Genomic DNA, 22,154 nt, shown 5'->3' with positions numbered 1-22,154 from the left:
TTGTATGGAAAGTTCCAGTCAGAAATCGAATCACTGCTAAACACTGTCCGTATATTCAGTAGCGATATAGCAGTGGAGTTTGGACTAGACAAGTGTGCTGCATTAATAATGAAAAGAGGAAAAATAACAAAAACAGAAGGAATAGAACTGCCCAATGGAAGCAAGATCAAGAACCTGGAAGAGAAAGAACGTTACAAATACTTGGGCATTCTCCAGGCTGATAACATGGCACACACTGAAGTGAAAAGAAAAATTGGAAGTGAATACATCAGGAGAGTTAGAAAAATCCTCAAGTCCAAACTCAATGGCGGGAACACCATACAAGCCATAAACACCCGGGCTATACCTGTAATCAGATACACTGCAGGAATAATAGACTGGACCCAGGCAGAGCTAGAGACGCTAGATCGTAAGACCAGGAAAATCATGACCATCAATCATGCTCTTCACCCCCGCAGTGATGTAGATAGGCTCTACCTCCCTCGCAGCTCAGGTGGAAGAGGAATGCTGCAAGTCCATCAAACAGTAGAGGAGGAGAAAAGAGGCCTTGAAGAATATATAAAGGACAGTGAAGAAGATGCACTTAAGATGGTCAAGAACGAGAAACTATTCAACACCAATGAAAGAAAGCAGACCTACAAGAAAGAACAAGTCAAGAACCGAGCAGAAAAATGGAGAACAGCCTATATTTTGCGACGATATCTATAATAACCAACAGTATTGATGATAAAATTTTGGCATCCCAGGTCCTTGGGAAGGACTCGATGTCTGGATAAAACAAACCAGTCAATAACACCTGTCTGACTGTATAAACAAGAAATAATAATAATAATTTTGCAGCCCCTGGTGGTGCAGTGGTAAAACTGCTGCCCTGTAACCAGAAGGTTGCAAGTTCAATCCTGACCAAGGGGCTCAAGGTCGACTCAGCCTTCCATCCTTCCGAGGTCGGTAAAATGAGTACCCAGAATGTTGGGGGCAATATGCTAAATCGTAAACCGCTTAGAGAGCTCCGGCTATAAAGCGGTATATAAATGTAAGTGCTATTGCTATTGCTAATAAATAATAATAATAAATAATGACTACAAACAGACAAACATCTGCCACACAATACACCAGATATAACTGTAGTCGAGAAGAAAGAAAAACAAGTCAAAATAATCGACATTGCAATACCAGGGGATAGCAGAATAGAAGAAAAAGAAATAGAAAAAACCAAATACAAAGATCTACAAATTGAAATTGAAAGGCTGTGGCAGAAAAAGACCCAAATAATCCCAGTGGTAATTGGCGCCCTGGGTGCAGTCCCAAAAGACCTTGAAGAGCACCTCAACACCATAGGGGTCACAGAAATCACCATCAGCCAATTACAAAAAGCAGCTTTACTGGGAACAGCCTATATTCTGCGACTATATCTATAGCAATTGACAATAAAATTCTGGCATCCCAGGTCCTTGGGAAGGACTCGATGTCTGGATAAAACAAACCAGTCAATAACACCTGTCTGACTGTGTAAACAAGAAATAATAATAATTAATAATATTGATAAAATGCCAGGTAATCAAACTTGCAATTGGAGAAAAGCTGCAGAAGAAGAGATCCATGAGAATAATATTTGGATACTTACAAACCTGCCTATGGGAAGAAAGACTATATTGTGCAAATGGGTTTTCAAAGTGAAGCACAATGCAGGAGATGTCCAACGCTATAAAGCAAGGCTAGTAGCGAAAGGATATTCTCAGAAATATGGTAAGAATTATGATGAAACCTTTGCCCCAGTAGTAAAACACTCTTCTATAAGAATATTCCTCTGTATTGCAGCAGCAAGGAAAATGTACGTAGACCATTTGGATGTCAAAACTGCATTTTTACATGGTGATATTAAGGAGGACATTTACATGGAGCAACCACCAGGATTTGAGGAACCTGGTAAGGAGGGACTTGTGTGTAAACTCCAAAAGAGCATTTATGATTTAAAGCAAACAGCAAGAGCCTGGAATACAAAGTTAAATCAATTGCTAGTTAAACAAGGGTTTTATTCTAGGAAAAGCTGACTCTTGTCTATATTCAAGCTTTAGAATCAATAGATGGACTTATATATTAACATATGTTGTTGATGATTTGACTGTTGTCAAAAAGAGGAGATAATGATGAGATTGTAAAGCATTTGGATAAAGAAATAGAAGTAAAACAACTGGGGAATATTTTGTATTATCTCGGAATACAAATAGAAAGAGAACAAAATGGAGGCACTGTTCCTTCTAAGGCATGCACATGTATGCACTCACAGGTTTTTTGATGTCCACGCAGTTAGTTTTAGATCCTGCTCAGGCTGAATCAGAAGGCCCCATTCTGAATGCATGTGCACACACACTGCCTTGATACTGCCACCCAGAACAAAACTCATTCCGCACAGAGATGAGAAAAATTAGAGGGACCACTGGATGGAGGTTGTCTTCTTAATCAGAAACAAAATATAAAAGACTTGTTAGAATGTCTGGATCTTACAAATACCAAGGAAGTCAGCACTCCAATGGAAGCTAACTGCTTGAAGCAAGACCCAAGCAATGACCTTCTTCCAGAGACAGTTCAATATAGGAAAGCAGTTGGGAAACTTCTATATATTGCCACAGTAACAAAACCAGACATTGCTGGAGCTGTGGGAACTTTAAGCAGGAAAGTGAGTACACCCACCAAAAATGACTGGATTGCGGTTAAAAGACTGGGTAGGTACCCTAAAGGTACAGTTAATCTAAAACTTAAATTGCCAGCAAGTAATAATCCTAGACTAGAGGGTTATGTGGATGCAGACTGAGCAGAAGATAGAACAGATAGTAAATCTACAAGCGGATAGCTGTTCTTTTATGGAAGTAGAGTGATTAGTTGGTACAGTCGAAAGCAAAACGCTGTTGCTCTTTCCTCTATGGAAGCGGAATATGTATCAGCCACTCAGGCTTGCCAGGAAATAGCATGGATACACAAATCGTTGCAAGACTTTGGAGCTGATGAACTGAAACCAACTGAATCATTTGAGGACAAAATTGTATTTTGCTTTCACAAATGGAGAAGACAAAGTCTAGAACAAAGCATATTGACACAAAATACCATTATGTGCATGATGTACAAGAAAAGGGTCTTGTGGAGTTAAAATACTGTCCAAATGAGAAGATGATAGCTGATGAACTCACAAAGCCATTGCCAAGAGATCATTTTCTAGTGAAAGATGATGGGAGGAGTTGATCAGTGCTTGGGCAATGAGGAGGAGTAATGAGGCGACCACACTTGGAATACTGCATACAATTCTGGTCACCACATCTAAAAAAGGACATTGTTGAACTGGAAAAGGTGCAGAAGAGGGCAACCAAGATGATCAGGGGCCTAGAGCACTTTTCTTATGAGGCAAGACTACAACACCTGGGGCTTTTTAGTTTAGAAAAAAGACAACTGCAGGGAGACATGATAAAGGTCTATAAAATCATGCATGGTGTGGAGAAAGTGGACAGAGAGAAATTCTTCTCCCTCTCCCATAACACTAGAACCAGGGGTCATCCCATGAAATTGATTGCCAAGAAATCTAGGACCAACAAACAGAAGTACTTTTTCACACAAGGTATAATCCACTTGTGGAATTCTCTGCCACAAGATGTGGTGACAGCCAACAACCTGGATGACTTTAAGAGGGGTTTGGATAACTTCATGGAGGAGAGGTCTATCAATGGGTACTAGTCGGAGGGCTGTGGGCCACCTCCAGCCTCAAAGGCAGGATGCCTCTGAGTACCAGTTGCAGGGGAGTAACAGCAGGAGAGAGGGCATGCCCTCAACTCCTGCCAGTGGCTTCCAGCAGCATCTGATGGGCCACTGTGCGAAACAGGATGCTGGACTAGATAGGCCTTGGGCCTGATCCAGCAGGGCTGTTCTTCTGTTCTTAGAAGTGAGAATTCTAAAGCATTTCTCTTAGCACTGCAGTATCCTCTTCTGGCTACTAGAGGCATGATGAGATGCTAATAAGTCTGACTTAGAATCAGTTAGAACGTTCAGTTGTTGTTGAAGGCTAGTGCCTGTTTGTATATGTCATTCAATGACACTCTCTCGCAGTATGTGGTGTTTTTGTTACTTAACAGATTTTTGTTTTTGTTTTTTTAACTCAGCCTAGTGTCTCCAGATAATCTCTTGGGCTGAACTTTACTACCAGAGCGTTCTCTGCTCAGTGTTGCTGACCACTCAAGATGGCATCCGCACATGCTTAAATGCCATTTCCGGCTGGGAACAGGGAACTTTCTGTTCCTAAGCAAATGCAGCCTGCAAACAGAGAGTCCGGCTGCTTCATACAATCAGCGCCGCTCTGGGGCAGCGGGGGGCAGCGGAGCTGCAACAGAAGGGCAGATTAGACCTGCCTTCTTCCTTTTAAAGTGCCCACTCTCCGCTGCCCTGGATGTGCATGAAACGCTTTGTGCACATCCCTATTTCCAACCCCAGTGGCCAGTAGACAAGGAGTATGGGAGTTGTTGTCCAGCAGCAGCTGGAGGGCTAGAGTTGTGCAGCCCTGCTCTAGGTTGACCCAGATGCAAAGCAAAACAGGAATGCCTTTTAATAACTATGCAGAAGAAGGAGTTTTGGCAGGTGCAAGCTTTCGCTCCCCTGCATAACAAGCGGCAGGTGCCACAATTCCAACGCCTGCAAAACTATTGAAAGTAAAGGAGCTGTGACTCCTTACCATCTGGTCTATCCTTGTCTCTTTCTCCTTTTACTTTAAGTGGGGGGAAAATCTCTATAAACATCAGAATGGAAGACTTCAAAATCCACTGGTGAGACCTGTTATCAGATCCCAGCCCACTAGTTGAAAACTGATGTTTTAGGGAAGCTGCAAGCCATCAAAAGTGTATGTTTAGAGAATTATTGTGTCCGTCGGGAAGAGTTGGGCTACAGTCCTTGGCTGAAAAAGCATAAATCCACTCGACTGGACATGCTGTCATTTTTAAACCAGGCCAATGTGACAATCCTATCCAGAGCTGCATCATCTGCAAAGAAGATAAATTAAATAACTGCATGAGGTATTGTCTAATGTTCAGCCAATTGTTTTCTGTGTTTCCGTCTTCTGTGTATATGTTGACCCCATCTTGAGCCATTGCATACAGCACTATATGCTGCAAAGCAGACCTGAATGGTTCAGCCCAACATTGCTTTAGAGAACTCCATAGCTTCTTTGTGAGGCATCTGAAGTGCATCTTGTGTTTGTCATTTTAAATCATTTACATCTGAATTACATTGTATAAGTAGCTCTAGTATAAACTTGTTTATATCTGTCACTCAGATGTAGACCCCTGTTCAGGCATTATAAAAACTAGAAAAGCTGTTTTTGCATACAGAGTTCTCGTGAGTTTGTTCATTTGTTCTCGTGAGTTTGTTCATTTGTTCTCGTGAGTTTGTTCTGTAACCGTGGAATTGCCCACGGTTACAGTGATTATCTGAAGAGACAAACACTGTACTTGTGGACAGATTCTTCCCATGATCCAGAACATAGGGGCACCCAGCTGCACGTGATACGGAGTCCCTAGTTTTTGTATTGCCTGAACAGGGCTAGAGTGTCCTAGTAAAGCAGCTACTTCATTTATAATCTTTTTGTAAGAGTATAAGGTGTTTCTTTGAAACCAGAACAGATGGGAACAGACTTATCAGCTGTAGCATTGACATTAAGTTTGAGTGCTTGTTTGAAAATTGCTCTTGCTGGACTCTGAGCTCTGTGTAATGTGACCAGTTTGGGTAAAATGACATAGCTCTTATGATGTCATCATGAAGTCAAAACAAACAAAAGATTTGACTGGGAAATGAATATGATCAAATCTGAGGCATTCCAGATTATCTGGAATCACTCTTCCTTTAAGGTATGTGAAATCAGTGAACTTTTCAAAGCAATGATCAGGTGTATTGTAGAAAGGACCAAAAGGTATGAGATGAATTGCACAATCTTCTGTCATTTGCTTCCATTAATCTAGTGCATACAGAACTCTCTGAGCAATTCATTATCTGAACATATATTATTATTATTATTATTATTTCTTGTTTACACAGTCAGACAGCTGTTATTGACTGGTTTGTTTTATCCAGACATCGAGTCCTTCTCAAGGACCTGGGATGGCTGAATTTTATTGTCAATTGTTATAGATATCGTCGCAGAATATAGGCTGTTCCCAGTAAAGCTGGAATAATTATTATTATTAATTCGATTTCTATACCGCCCTTCCGAAAATGGCTCAGGGCAGTTTACACAGAGAAATAATATATAAATAAGATGGATCCCTGTCCCCAAAGGGCTCACAATCTAAAAAGAAACATAAGATAGACACCAGCAACAGTCACTGGAGGTACTGTGCTGGGGTGGATAGGGCCAGTTACTCTACCCCTGCTAAATAAAGAGCATCACCACATTAAAAAGGTGCCTCTTTGCCAAGTTATATGGCTGCTGACATAATTCATTCTACTTTGTTTTTCATATGAAACCCTTATTTTGCAAATTGTATGTTTGACTGCCCCTCAAAACTCAGTAGAATGCTTTTCAGATGATGGACTGTGTCTTTACCAAAGGTTGTGTTGAAGGAAGTCCCCACAGTAATTTATCTGCCCTGTGTCCACTTCTGAGGATAGGGAGCCCTGCGGAGTAGGGTGGAATGTGGCGGGAGCTGCCAAGGTAGGGGAGATTGACTAAACTCCTCCTCTCTTGCATGAATGGAAGTGTCTTCCATTCAAACCGGCAACATCTGGCTTGCTTGTCAAGTCATTTCCCCACTGTGCCATTAGGTGGCTTAATGCCACATAGACTGGGCAAATTCACGTGCGATTTTGACAGAGAGGCCAAATTTTTAGACATGCTAAATGACTGTGCCTTAGAACAGTTAGTCATTGAACCAACCATAGAGAAGGCGGCCTTGGACTTAATCCTGAGTGGTACCCAGGACCTGGTGCGAGATGTCAGAGCTGTAGAACCACTGGGGAATAGTGACCATAGTGTGATGCGATTCAGCTTATATGTGTGCTCCAATTCAGCAAGTGGAACATTGCCAGGGAAGTCCAACACAGATGCATTGGGCTTTAGAAGAGGAAACTTCTCGAAAATGAGGGGACTGGTAAAAAGGAAGTGGAAAGGGAAAATAAGGAGGATCATATCACTCCAGAACGCATGGAACTTATTTAAAACCACAATAATAGAAGCTTAGTTGAAATCTATACCAAGAAGGAGGAAAGGTACCACCACGTTCAGGCGGACGCCAACATGGCTAACAAGTAGAGTCAGGGAAGCTATAAAAAGGAAGAAAATTCTTCCAGAAAATTGAAGTTCTGCCCAAATGAAGAGAACAGAAAGGAACATAAGCTCTGGCAAAAGAAATGCAAGGAGACAATAAGGGATGCAAAAAGAGAGCTTGTGAAACATATAGCTAGAAGTCTCAAGGGGAGTAAGAAAAACATCTTTAAATATATCAGAAGCAGAAAACATTCCAGGGAGGTGGTTGGACCCTTAGATGCTGAGGGCTTGAAAGGAATTATTAAAGAAGATGAGATTGCAGAGAAGCTGAATGAGTTCTTTGCATCTGTCTCACAGTGGAGGATGCTGACTATATACCTGCTCTAGAACTGAGCTTCTCAGGCTTGGAGGCTGAAGAACTGGGCCAATTAGAGGTGACAAGAGAGGATGTTCTAAACCGAACTTGAAAACCTAAAAATTAACAAATTGCCAGGGCTCTGAGCAGTTCAAGAGTTCTGAAGGAACTCAAATGTGAAATTGCTGATCTAGCAAAAATAACGGGAAAGTGGATAATGTAATTCTGATTTTTGAAAACTATAGGCTGGTTAGCTTAACTTCTATTTTGGGTAAATTGATAGAAAGCATATTTAAGGACAAAATTGTTAAACGCATGGAAGAACAAGCCTTGCTGAAGGAGAATCAGCATGATTTCTACAAGGGCAAGTCTTCTACAAGGACAAGTCTCACTAACTTTATGGAGTTTTTTGAGTGTCAAAAGGCATGTGGATATAGATGATTGTTATATCACCGGACGGGCCACCCCTGGTTGTGGCCCCCTCTTGTGGCCTCAGAGTCCTTGGCCTGGGCTGTCAACTTTTCTAGGTTCCTGGGCCTGCCTGTTGCACCACCGACAGGTCCATGGGTGCCTGCTGTCAATTGTCCCCTTTTAGGAATCACTGGGCTCCTTCTCATGGCAGCCCTCCTCCTTGACTGGCCCCTCATCACAGGCTAGGCCAGTCTTATATAGCTTCTGGCACGTGGGGCAACTCTCGGCCTGAAATCTCACAGAAGTTTGCCTCAGTCTTGCAAGAATTTGTCATCTTCAGACAACAAAGTCTCACTGCGAGCAGGGAGCCAGTGCCATTTGCGGTCAGCTGAGAGGCTGGCCCCAACGTCAGGGCCAGGAGAGGCACCACCGCCCATTCAGGTAGGGCAAGCCCATATCCATCCTCCCCTTCACTTGGGTTGGGGGTGGCAGCCCCCCGACACAGATCTAGTTGACACACTTGGACATCCAAAAGGCTTTTAACAAAGTTCCCCACCAAAGGCTCTTGACTAAACTTAGCAGTCATGGGATAAGATGATAGATTCAGTTGTGGATTGGTAACTGGTTTAACAACAGGAAACAGGGTAGGAGTAATGGTCAGTTTTTACAATGGAGAGAAGTAAGAAATTGGGTCCCCCAGGGATCTGTACTGGGACCAGTGCCCTTTAACTTGTTCATAAATTATCTAGATGTTAGGGTAAGCAGCGAAGTGGCCAAATTTGCAGATGACACTAAACCAGTTTAGTAGTCACAAAACAGATTGTGAGGAGATCCAAAAAGAATCTCTCCAAACTGGGTGAGTGGGCGACAAAAAGGCCAATTCCAATTCTAGGGATCATTAGGAAGGAGATTGAAAAGAAAACTGCTAGTATTATTGTAATGCCCTTATATAAATCTATGGTGTGGCCACATTTGGAGTACTGCATGCACTTCTGGTCACCATATCTTCAGAAGGGCATTGTAGAACTGGAAAAGGTGCAGAAGAGGGCAACCAAGATGATCAGAAGCCTGGAGCACCTTCCTTATGAGGCTAGGCTACAGCATCTGGGGCTTTTTAGTTTGAAAAAGAGGCGACTATGGAGAGACATGATAGAGGTGTATACAATTATGCGTGGAGTAGAGAGAATGGACAGAGAGAAATTTTTCTCCCTCTCTCACAACACTAGAACCAGGGATCATCCCATGAAACAAAAGGCCAGGGTATTTAGGGCCAACAAAAGGGAGTACTTTTTAATTAATAATTAATCTATGGAATTCCCTGCCACGGGCTGTGACAATGGCCACTAGCTTGGATGGTTTTTAAAAGGGCTTAGACACTTTCATGGATGACAGGTCTATCAATGGCTACATTCTGTTTCTTGTCCATCCCCATGACAATGGGAGGAAAGCTGGTTTTGTGGTGGTGAGCATGAATTGTCCCCTTTGTTAAGCCAGGTCTGCCATAGTTTGCATTTGAATGGGTGACTACATGTGAGTGCTGTCTGCTGTAAGGTATTCCCCATAGAGAATGAGGTGATAAGCTCATGGTAGAGCATCTGCTTGCATCCAGGAAGTCTAAGGTTCTCGAAGGCATTTCTAGGTAGGACTGGGAGAGACTCCTGCCTGATGCCTTGGAGAGCTGCTGCCAGTCACTGTGGACAGTATTGAGCTAGATGGACCAATGGTCTGACTCAATAGAAGGTGGCTTCCTGTGTCACTGTTTATTTTTGTGGGTACCTTCAGAATGTTCTGTGAAGAAATAAAACTGAAGGACTGGAGAACTATCCTGTGCAGATTTTGTTACCAATTAACTAGAATTATTTTTCCTTTGTAAATAATAGACTAATAAATAATAGACTGAAAGCAGAAGTTGTGCAAGTCATGATACATTTTGGTTGAACTTTCCTTTTTATTGGTAGGAATGTTTAAGATTCATAGGCCTTTTCCTAGTATTCCTCCCAGTGACGTCTTTTTGCTGGCTTATTTATCTAATAAAGTCCATTTTCAGTTACTGCTCTTCAGGGCCCTTAATTTCCCTGCTTAGCAGATGGAACAGGATGATAGAACTGAGGATGATAGAATATCAGTAGGATATTCCATATGTTGATAGTATCCTGCACAGTTCTTCTATAATTCATTGGCCTTTCTTCCATTTGAAGCTCTAGTAGGAAATAGGTTGTTTTTGTGCAATGAGATAGTTATGGCTTTGATTTGGTCTCTAGCCATTGATTAGCTTCCAGAGTTCTTGTGAGTTAACAAAGTTTTGCTATTGAGTCAATATATTGTAAAAACAGCCCCCCGCCCCCGATACATTAGGAATGTAGGAACATAGGAAACTGCCATATACTGAGTCAGGCCATTGGTTTATCTAGCTCAGTATTGTCTTCACAGACTGGCAGCGGCTTCTCCAAGGTTGCAGGCAGGAATCTCTCTCAGCCCTATCTTGGAGATGCTGCCAGGGAGGGAACTTGAAACCTTCTGCTCTTCCCAGAGCGGCTTCATCCCCTGAGGGGAATATCTTGCAGTGCTCACACATCAAGTCTCCCATTCATATGCAACCAGGGCAGATCCTGCTTAGCTATGGGGACAAGTCATGCTTGCTACCACAAGACCAGCTCTGTGAGGGACACTGGGTAAGGGAAACACATTGAATCAAGGAATGGGTAGCATCTCTAACTTGGTCTCTACTGTATTACTGACATTATGAATTTATAGACCACTCTGGCTAGAATCTAGAGAAGTATTATACAGATGGGAAGATACCACACAAATATTCATGGTTAGGCTTGTTTTCACTGTAGCAGTTATCACTGCTGAAGAAACAAGCTTCTGCTGTAGAGACAAGCCTCATATTTAACTGATCAGTAACTTGACATTGAAATCTTTATCTAACTTTGGTTCAGTTTACTTTTCAGATATCATTGTTTGGGGCTGAGGGTCTACTATATTTATGTCTCTTAGCATTTCTTGGGTTTCAGGGATCACGACCTCAGCAAAGTGAAGAGGGCTCCAAAGGGCAATTGACACTTACCTGGTGCTGTTGGGAGAGGAAGAGCCAAGAAGACAAGGTGGGGTGGTGGTGGTGATGGTGGTGGAAGCAGACAGGAGAGATTGATGAGAGAGCAGAGGCAAAGATGGGCAGAACTGAAAGGCATGCAGAAAGCTTGAAGAGTGCAAGAGGACAAGGGATTCTCACAAGACTGCCAATGCTGCAGAGAGCTCTTCAGAGAAGAACGGGGAAGTGCTGAGGAGGAGGAAGGCAAGGTCTGATGTGACAGTGGAGCTCCCAGGGAGGAGTTCAGCTGAGATAACAAGAACTGGAGTAGGAGATTAACTGTGTGTTTAACTCCCTTTCCTCCCATATTAAGGTGCTTAAGGGGAAAAACATGTCAAATGACCACACCAGAATTTTTGTTTTTGCTATTTTTTCCTTATATTTATTTATATTTTATTCTGTCAAGGATTTTTGTTTGCTTTTTAACACAATCCACAAATTTTGCCTGCAATCTATCTTTCTAGGATCCTATCTTTCCTCTCCCCCCCCCCCCGCCCACATAGGCAGTTCACAGTCACTTTCAATGATATGTTCAGATGACAACGTGGATACTTTTGCAGATGTGTTTAAAAAAACAAAAAAACACCTGCCAGTGTCCACCTTTCCCCTCATAGACCTACAGTGAGGGAAATAAGTATTTGATCCCCTGCTGATTTTGTCCGTTTGCCCTCTGACACAGAAATGACCAGGCTATAATTGGAATGGTAGGTTTATTGTAGCTGTGAGAGACAGAATAACAACAAACAAACCCTCAAAAGCTCAGTGCCCAAAAGTCAGCGATGGATTTGCATTGTAGTGAGGGAAATAAGTATTCGATCCCTTCACAAAAGATGTCTTAGTACTTGGTGGCAAAACCCTTGTTGGCAATCACAGAGGTCAGACGTTTCTTGTAGTTGGCCACCAGGTTTGCACACAACCCAGGAGGGATGTTGTCCCACTCCTCTTTGCAGATCCTCTCCAAGTCAGAAAGGTTTCGAGGCTGATGTTTGGCAACCCGAACCTTCAGCTCCCTCCACAGATTTTCTATGGGATTAAGGTCTGGAGACTGGCTGGGCCACTCCAGGACCTTCATGTGCTTCTTCTTGAGCCACTCCTTTGTTGCCTTGGCTGTGTGTTTTGGGTCATTGTCATGCTGGAATACCCATCCACGACCCATTCTCAATGCCCTGGCTGAGGGAAGGAGGTGCTCACCCAAGATCTGACGGTACATGGTCCCGTCCATCGTCTCTTCGATGCTGTGAAGGTGTCCTGTCTCCTTAGCAGAAAAACACCCCCAAAGCATAATGTGTCCACCTCCATGTTTGACGGTGGGGATGGTGTTCTTGGGCTCATAGGCAGCATTCCTCCTCCTCCACACATGGCGAGTTGAGTTGATGCCAAAGAGCTCGATTTTGGTCTCATCTGACCACAACACTTTCGCCCAGTTCTCCTCTGGATCATTCAGATGAGTATTGGCAAACTGCAGACGGGCCTGTACATGTGCTGCCTTGAGCAGGGGGACCTTGTGGGCACTGCAAGATTTCAGTCCTTCACGGCATAGTGTGTTACCAATTGTTTTCTTGGTGACTATGGTTCCAGCTGCCCTGAGATCATTGACAAGTTCCCCCCATGTAGTTCTGGGCTGCTTTGTCACTGTTCTCATGATCATTGCAACTCCATCTTGCATGGAGCCCCAGACCGAGGGAGATTGACAGTTATTTTGTGTTTCTTCCATTTGCGAGCTATCGTGCCAACTGTAGTCACCTTCTCACCAAGCTGCTTGGCGATAGTCTTGTAGCCCAGTCCAGCCTTGTGCAGGTCTACAACCTTGTCCCTGACATCCTTCGACAGCTCTTTGGTCTTGGGCATGGTGGTGAGTTTGGAAGCTGAGTGATTGCTTGCTTCTATGGACAGGTGTCTTTTATACAGGTACTGTAACAAGCTGGGATTAGGAGCACTCCCTTACAGAGGGTGTTCCTCATCTCAGCTCGTTACCTGCATATAGTGAAAGGACACCTGGGAGCCTGAAATCTTTCTGGTTGATAGGGGATCGAATACTTATTTCCCTCACTGCAATGCAAATCCATCGCTGACTTTGGGGCACTGGGCTTTTGAGGGTTTGTTTGTTGTTATTCTGTCTCTCACAGCTACAATAAACCTACCATTCCAATTATAGCCTGGTCATTTCTGTGTCAGAGGGCAAACGGACAAAATCAGCAGGGGATCAAATACTTATTTCCCTCACTGTATATAGGAAAGAGACTGTGTTCAAATCATAAGGCTGGCACATCTTTATCGAAGATAAAGGTAGATCCCTTCCTATGGTCTTGCCATGACTTTTCTCTTGGTGGTCTTTCCTCTGCTGTATATTTCCTTCTTCAGAAATTGTTGTTGAAATATATTCTTTGTATCTGGCATTTATTTGGTGCTGGTCTGTCTTCCTGTAGACTCTTCAGGAATGTCTGTTTTAGCTCCTTGAGTGAATAGAAAGCTCTTCTGACCTAATGGACTGAAGTAAGCCGTGTCTTGACCATTTACAGGAGGTGACTGATGGTGGCCACACAGTCACCTCCCTAGGTGGTCGTTGCTTCACTAGGCAAACGAGGCTGCCTTTCACAGTGAGTTCTTTGACTGAACTAGCTTCTGCGTTTCTTGTAAAGCTTCTCTTGTGGTGTCCCTCCTTTTGACTCACTTGGAATTTCTGAAGTTTCTCTTGGATATGCTTCACTTTTTAGCTGGAACTGGTGCATCATTGCTATTAACTTGTTCTCTTCCTTCCTAAGTGAAGAGATGGCAGTCACCCAAGTTCTGCTACTTCATGTGTTGACAGTTCCAGTTTTGGAATTACATAGCAGCCTGCTGAAGCCCATTCCTTGTAGTGAGGTGCACAGGAGTCATGGGGCAGGGGGTTGAGAAATTTAGGAGAAGATATTATTTCTTTATGCTGTTGTGAAGAGCTACATGTCTAGCAGCAGGGAAGTGCAGCAACACAGAAAAAAGCATATGCAAGATGTGGTGCATCAGTAAAAAAGAAGAAATTATTGCCCAGAAAAACATGTAGGGATTGCTGTTATTTACTTGATTTAAATCCAGGCCTTTTCTGCATTAAAAAACTGTTGATAGAAAGAAGAAGAGAATTGAAGGTGTGTAGTGGAATTTATAGTAGCAACCGAGAGGCAAGGTGGGTGGGGTCAGGGATAGTGTGGGCAACAAGAATGGAGACTGGGAGATGGTCTAAAGGAAAAAAGATAATACAGACTGAGGAAACATGGGGCACTATTTAACTGCCGAAGAAGAGGCTGGGATCTAATGGATTGTAGTTAGAGACAAGGGACTTGGAACTGCTGAAGCCAAGATGCAGAACTATTACATTATAACAGAGCTACACAACTTTAACCGTTTTGCGGGGTTGGGGGACTACAACCCCCACAGTGGCCAACAGTCAGGGATTATGGGAGTTGCAGTCCAACATCTGCAGGAGGGCCAAAGTTGTGTAGCCCTGCATTATAGTAGATCATTGAGTGATCCAGTAAGGTTAACACATATGTATTTCCCCAATTCATTTCTAGATGCAGGCATATCCTTGGGCTACCAAGGCTGTCTGAAGCTAGTATAGGAAGGATTAAAACATGATCTAGGACTGTGTAGTCAGGGCCTCAGCTCCAGTTATTATGGGGGAATGCATGACTGATACTGAACCACAATTCCTCCCCCACACATGTTTTTCCAATAATGTTTGGGAAGATACATATGTGATGTACCATCATTATGTTCAACATTTTTCTGTCCCCCTTCCAAAGAAATGTGGGACATGTCATCACTGTACTTACTGTTTTCCCATACACTGAATGAGAATTGTTAGTGCAGTGATGGCATGTTACATCATTGCTTTCAGCAGTGATGTGACATGCCATCTTTTTCCAGATGTTCTTCTACCAGCTGTTACAAGGGGGATGGGGCGGTGGGGTTCAGGGAAGCATCAGCCATGCATCCTTTGTAACATGCAGTAAAACCTTTTGAGTTGCTGTTGCCAGTTTAGGGAAGAGAAGAGACTTTCCTGTGATTGTCAGAACTGAGCAACCTTTTGTTTGTTTAAAAAGCAGGACTGATATGGCCTTCTCCTTAATTACTACGGCAGAGTTCTGGTTCTTACACTACTTTGAATCTTGAAATTGAGAGAAAGGAAAGGAGCTAGTCATATGTTGAAAGAATTGTGTTGGAATGCCCCAGACAAAGATACACACACTATGGTTTGTGGAGAAACTAAGACACCCCACCCCACCCCCGAATGAAAGGATCTGTAATTCAGCATGGCTTAAGTTCTGTGTTTGCTATCTTCAGTCATGTGCAATTGTATGCATGCCTAATAATGGCACCATTCTAGATTTACTGAACTAATTTGAATTTTAAAGGAGGAAGTGTGTGTTTGGATTAATTACAAATGTCTATTTCTAGATTAAAGCAGGAGGAATTATACATTTTCAAGGGTTGGCTCTGAAAAGTAGAGCTGTACTTTCCAATAGGCTTATTAGATCACCTGATATTTCGTGTGTCTGTGTGTGTGGCCTCCCGCCCATCAACAATAATTGTGGCTGGGGATGATGGGAGTTGTAGTTTAAAAACAGCTGGAGGGCCAAGGTTCCCCACTCCAGCCTAGACCAATATGAACTAAATTGGGTATAGTTGTAGGGACACATAGGGACACCTCAACAGCGTAGTTTGTGATGATGTCAAGATGGCAGACGTGTATACATTTGAGGCGCAAGAGGGCTAACTTGTGAACCACCTAACCGATTTGAACCAAATTTGCTACAGCTATAGGGACACATAGGGATACCCCAATGGCATAGTTTGTGATTTTGTAGTCCAACCCAATTCAAGATGGCAGAAGTGTAAATGTTTGAGGCACAAGTGGGCTAACTTGTGGAACATCTAACCAATTTGAACCAAATTAGGTACTCCATTTATTTGTTTGTTTTGTTTGTTTGATTGTTTGATTGATTGATTTCTACACCGCCCTTCCAAAAGTGGCTCAGGGCGGCTCACAGTTGTAGTGAGTGACACACAGGGACACTTCAGTGGCATAGTTTGTGATGATGTCATCCACCCCAATTCAAGATGGCGGAAGCACAAACTTTTGAGACACAAGTGGGCTAAGTTGGACAGTATAGAAATCAAATAAATCGGTAGTGAGTGACGCACAGGGACACCTCAGTGGTGTAGTTTGTAATGATGTCATCTTCCCTGATCCAAGATGGTGGACATGTGAACATTTGAGGCGTAAGTGGTCTAACTTGTGGACCTCAATTTGAACCAAATTTAATCCAGTTGTAGGGATAGTGAAAGTAAAGTAGGCAGGTTAGTTCTTACTAGAACAACCTTTTAATTTAGTGTTTTCCATTTGTTAATGTTCTCCCATATAGGATGCATTCAGGCATCATATTTCTGGTCCTCCAAGCTGTTGTTTCTCCTGCCCCTTCCTCCATGAATGGGGCAGCTCCTTCTTCCTCTCCGCTTGCTGTTGCTCTTCATGTGCAGTTTAATAAGCTGGTTCCTGGTATGATCTAATCATTGTTTGCTATTATCCTGGACCTGGCAAACTTTGGCTTGAGAAAGCCCTTCACACCAGGATGGCAAGTCACAGTTGGATCCTAGTTTCCAATCCTAGTTTGGAGGGCTCACTCAAATCATAGTTCACCAACTCAAATACAAAAGCAAATTTATTAATCCATATTAATCCAAAGTCAGGGGTGGTAGAGCTCATGACCACATGGTTGTTCCTAATCCTCCCAACCGTAGCTTAGATTGGAAGTGTGATGTCTGAATGCAGCTGTACTGTGAAATAACCATTCATAAATTATTAAAATTGCAACTATTTTTAGAGGATCAATATAATATTAACACACAAGCTGTCTGGACTGGCAAAAAATTACTTGGATTGAAAGTATTTTTAAAATCAAATCAATGGTAGCATTTCTGAACAAGTTTATACATCTGCAAGCCCTATTGTGCATGTATGTAAGCTTGCCTGGTTGGGAGTCCACCTGGGAACCATATGTAGGCCACTCTGACCTCTTTGAAGGAAAAACTGGCAGTATGTGTAATAAAATATAGAAATTAATTTCCAATGCTTGTTTTCGTCCTTCTGTTCCAGGCAGTTTGTTTATTTAATAGGATCATCTGGTAGACGCCATACTCTGCCTGTGGACTTTAATTATTATGAAAGCCTAATATAAAATGGTTCAATTAATGGTTGATGAAAATGTGAATATCAGAATACAACTTTCTTTTTCAATAATGAGCCTCCTCTGGTGAATCAACCATTCTTATAAATTAAACCAGGGATCTTTTAAACGGAACACATGAATTGGTGTTTTTTGCTTACCTATTCTGCAAATGACAGTAAAGGCCATTGAGACAACTTAACAGTTATAATATCTTAGAATGTATATTCTGTGCAATAAATTCAGTTATTCATCTTTTTATTATGCAGTAAACTTTGTGGCACAGTAGCTATATATATTTAAATACAGATGGATCAATTTAAATAAAAAAGGAAGACTCTAAATTATTGCTTTACATCAAGTTGCCATCTTTCTTATTCATATGATTATAGTACAAGCAAGCATATTTATTGGTTACTGTAACCATTAAAGCATATATGTTTGCAGCTAAATGGAACCATTTATATTCCAAAATCACTTCTCATACAGCCCATGAGCTTCTGACACTACAGAACTTATATTTACTTGGAGTATAATGATGAAATTAAGAATCTTGGTGTGGCTCTATACACATGCAGACATAAAACAGAGCAAGACTTGAATCTATCAGGAGCAAGAACTGATAGTTACTGGATAGAACAGTGGTTCTCTATGCCTTGGAAACTTAGGTTGACAGTCTAACTATTTGTAATTTGCACAATAATGAATGCATGACCTGACCCACCATGTCCTATGTAGAGTGTTTGACCTCAAACGTCACACATTTTTACACCTGGTTGGTTTTTACGTAAGACAACAAGCTTTATGTCAATGGCGGACATCCTAATAAAGCATGTGCCATTGAATGTCCAGGGCACTTGCTTGATTTGCCAGAATGTTGTGTGGAATTGGAAGCAGAGGCTAGAGTTAGCACACAGGTACCTGATCTCAAATATATAAAAGCAGTAATTCTTCATTTTAAAAAATTGTATGAGTTAAATTAGGTATTTAATCAGGGTAGATACAAATTAAGATTTTAATTAAAATATTTATATTTATTTTAATTGGTTTTTAATGTGTTATATTGTGTCCATTTAAAATATCTGAATGCAATACAAACAAACATATTAAAGTCTACACTCTAAATTTCTGAATCCATGACACTCTGTCAAACAATCTGTATAGCGCCTAGAGATTTCTATATTAGGCGGCATAGAAATTCAATAAATAAATAAAATAAATAAATAAACACATTGGCTATGGCTAACAAGATGTGGCGACAGCCAACAAACTGGATGGCTTTAAGAGGGGTTTGGATGACTTCATGGAGGAGAGGTCTATTATCAGCTACTAGTTAGAGGGCTACAGGCTACCTCCAGCCTCAAAGGCAGGATGCCACTGAGTACCAGTTGCAGGAGAGTAACAGCAGGAGAGAGGGCATGCCCTCAACTCCTGCCTGTGGCTTCCAGCGGTATCTGGTGGGCCACTGTGTGAAACAGGATGCTGGACTAGATGGGCTTTGGGCCTGATCCAGCAGGGCTATTCTTATGTTCTTATCCTGACTAAATGTGTGACCACAGGCCAAGAAGAAGCATCCCTGCAGTGGAAAACTTCTTGAACTATTGCACAAAGGGAGGCTGTTCGCCAATCTCTGCTTTCTTCAGAAGTTCCCTACGCTATCCAAAAATATGTTCCTGAGGGCTGTGTCACCCTCACGTATTTTTGAGTGGTGCAAGGCACTTCCAGAGATTATAAGAGTATAATTTTATTATTTGTTTGTATTGCTTTCATGTATTTTAAAGGGACACAATATGACTAAGACATTATAGAGAGAGAGATTAGAATTTTAATGTTTATCTATGCAGATTAAATATCTAATCCAACTCATACAATCAGAATTAAAGAATTACAACTTTTGTATATTTGAGACCAAGTACCTACATGTTGAGCCCCCTAATGGCACAGCGGGGAAATGACTTGACTAGCAAGCCAGAGGTTGCCAGTTCAAATCCCCACTGGTATGTTTCCCAGACAATATCGTGCAGCAGCAATATAGGAAGATGCTGAATGGCATCATCTCATACTGCACAGGAGATGGCAAAGGTAAACCCCTCCTGTATTCTACCAAAGAAAACCACAGGGCTCTGTGGTCGCCAGGAGTTGACACCGACTCAATGGCACACTTTACTTTACTTACCTGTATGTTAACTCTACCCTTTTCTCCCTATTCCCCACAACATTCTGGCACTTCCCTAGAATCACAGTTAAAATGTGCTAATTGTCATAAACACTTTTTTGTTGTCTGAATCATTCACGTTATGCTCAACCTTTTCCTCCATTTTACTTATTCACCTACTTCCTGTTGTACTGGATGTCAGTTATTTAATTGCTCGTGCTATCCAGTTCTAAATATTTTTTGCTTGCCTGTTTGTTTTCCCCTAGCAACTTGAACTAGTGGAACCGAGTGGTTGGATTCACGTTCCTTTAACTGATACTCACAAGAAACCTATTCGGACTTTTATGATTCAGATTGCAGTTTTAGCCAATCACCAAAATGGAAGAGACACTCATATGCGACAAATTAAGGTGTATACGCCAGTTGAAGAAAGTTCTATTGGTAAATTTCCAAGATGTACAACGATTGATTTCATGATGTATCGCTCAATCAGGTAAATAAACAATGAAGATGAGTTTTGTACTTTAACAATACCTATGTATTTTTGTGTAATTTTAAAATAAAGTCTTAAAATCTGCTTATTATACTGTCTTGTGACTTCTTCTGGCAAACATAGACATGGATGTAATTTTGCTACAGCTTTTTAAACAAAAAATGGTTTCTGGTTTTCTTTTCCAGGAGACAGGAGGAAAAACATTCACTTCATTTGATTATCCATTCATGTACTGTATAATTCCATTACTAGATTGGACTCCGAAAATATGTGTAAATAGTTGTTTAATATGATGATTACTTGATTTTTCCCAGTATACAAAGTAGCTCATGAAGAAATTCAGAAAGCTAAGATGCTTCACTGACTTCAGTACGGGCAAGCTGACATAAGTGCACGTACTACACTTAAAAGTAGTTCTAAAGAAGTCTAATGAAGACCTGAAAGAAGGCAATAAGCAGGCATATTTTTATTTGTTTTTATATAGGAGAGAGGTATGATGACTATTTCTAGAACATAAGAAAAAGCCAGCTGTAGTCTGAAGGTCAGTCTAATCCAGCATCCTATTTCCTACAGTGGCCAGCCAGATGTTTCTGGGAAGCCCACAAGCAGAGTATGATGGCAGTAGTCCTCAAAGAATATAGGAAGCTGTCTTATGCTGAGTCAGACCATTGGTCCATCTAGCTCAGCAATGTCTACACTGATTGGCAGTGGCACTCCAATGTTTCAGGTAGGAGTCTTTCCCAACCCTACCAGGAGATGCCAAGAATTGAACCTTCTGCATGCAGAGCAAATGCTCTACCACTGAGTATAGCTCTATCCGAAAGGTGACATACATGGGTCTCCCATCCAAACACTGACTACGCTAAGACCTGCTTAGCTTCGGCAAGATGGCTGTCTCATATGTCTTTGGAGAACTCAAAAGCATGCTTAAGACTTTGTGTCATTTTAGTTGGACCTAATAAAGCTCTTACTAAATATGGCTTTTGGATTTCTTTCTCTATCTTAGGGACTTGGGCTCTATTTTAATATATTGAAAAATTCTTTTGAACCCAGTTCATCTAAGAAAAAAGAATGTGAAGACCTCAGGCTGACTGATGGTATGGTCCTCTAGCAAGAACCTCGTTTGCATATTTTGGGTTTTTGTTTTATTGCTAAATGCTGTACTGAGCAAAATTGCTGCCTTTTTAGGGATGTGCATGAAATGAAATGGGTTTTGTGTTTCGTTTTGAGCTCAAAATGAAACGTAAATGCCTGGATAATTTCGTCGGAATAAGTGGTTGAGCCGGTAAACCAGTCCTCTGAGGTGGGCTGATGCTCTAAGTCTGGAACGGAGGATTGGTCTGCCCACTGACCCCAATTGGTAGACCAGCTCTCCCCGGAAAAACAGCCTCCAAAACGGTGCTCGGAACACTCGAAATGTTTCGACTCGAAACGGGGTCATTCTATTCTGATCTCAAAACGAGCCCTCAATTTTGAAAGGTGCTTTGTTTAATGATGACTTAGCACAATGAAATCAGTGAGACAGGTTACTCATGACTAAGTCAGTTCCATTAGTTTCAATCGGACTTTGTCATGACTAACCTTAGTCTGGATGCTCTATGTGTTTAAATACTGAATTCAGTCCATTGTGAAAAGGTCCAATCACTTACATTTTAATTGACCAAAAATCTAATTTGGCAAGGTTCTTTTTTCTTTCTTTCAGCATTAGCAAAATTTAGTCTTAACAATCTCCTTACTGTAGTCCTGCATGAAAGCAATCACATTTCTGTACTTTTCCTATGACAAATTTATTTTTCCTATAAGCTTTCATTGGCTGGCTCAGTTGGCATAGGCTTACTGACAATGAGCCAGGAGATCTGAGCTTAAGGAAAACTCACAGCTCTCTCAGATGTTGGTACAGAGCAGGGTAAACCCATCCCTGGGCATTAGTACTAGCACTTGTTGGCACTGCTGGCACAACACATGTTGGTACATGCAGCCTCTTGGGAATTGTAAAAGGGACACAGATTGTGTACAACAGAGATGGTCTGTATAAACAATTGCAGGGGGGTGTGAGCAGCTATTACCTGGTCCTGTTTTTAAGGGGTGAGATAAGCTGTGGTGTAGATTGAAAGGTACGGATTCAGTGGGTGGTGGGGAGAGAAGGAGCACATGTGGATAAGTTATAGCGGCTAGTTTATTAGGTGTTTATATCTGTGTAAAAGTGTGT

The 22,154-nt window shown here is 41.8% G+C and overlaps 1 protein-coding gene across 2 annotated transcripts in view; it reads left to right on the top strand.

The window, feature by feature from the left end:
* The window catches only part of ANAPC10 (anaphase promoting complex subunit 10), a 64,601-nt gene extending 44,568 nt beyond the window's left edge, over positions 1-20,033 (top strand). The window contains exon 6 of one of the 2 annotated variants that reach the window (XR_008307884.1): positions 19,719-19,854. Coding sequence is in view for 1 of the 2 variants with exons in the window: in XM_053252604.1 (XP_053108579.1) it covers positions 19,719-19,949 (231 nt within the window). In the remaining variant the exon portion in view is untranslated. Of the gene's footprint in view, positions 1-19,718 lie in introns of both variants that reach the window. The other variant, XM_053252604.1, reaches the window with a different exon arrangement.
* Positions 20,034-22,154: the final 2,121 nt, after the last annotated feature.

The sequence above is a fragment of the Hemicordylus capensis genome, chromosome 5 (assembly GCF_027244095.1).
Source record: "Hemicordylus capensis ecotype Gifberg chromosome 5, rHemCap1.1.pri, whole genome shotgun sequence".
In the NCBI taxonomy this organism is placed as follows: Eukaryota; Metazoa; Chordata; class Lepidosauria; order Squamata; family Cordylidae; genus Hemicordylus; species Hemicordylus capensis.
This window is presented reverse-complemented; position numbering and strand designations above follow the sequence as displayed.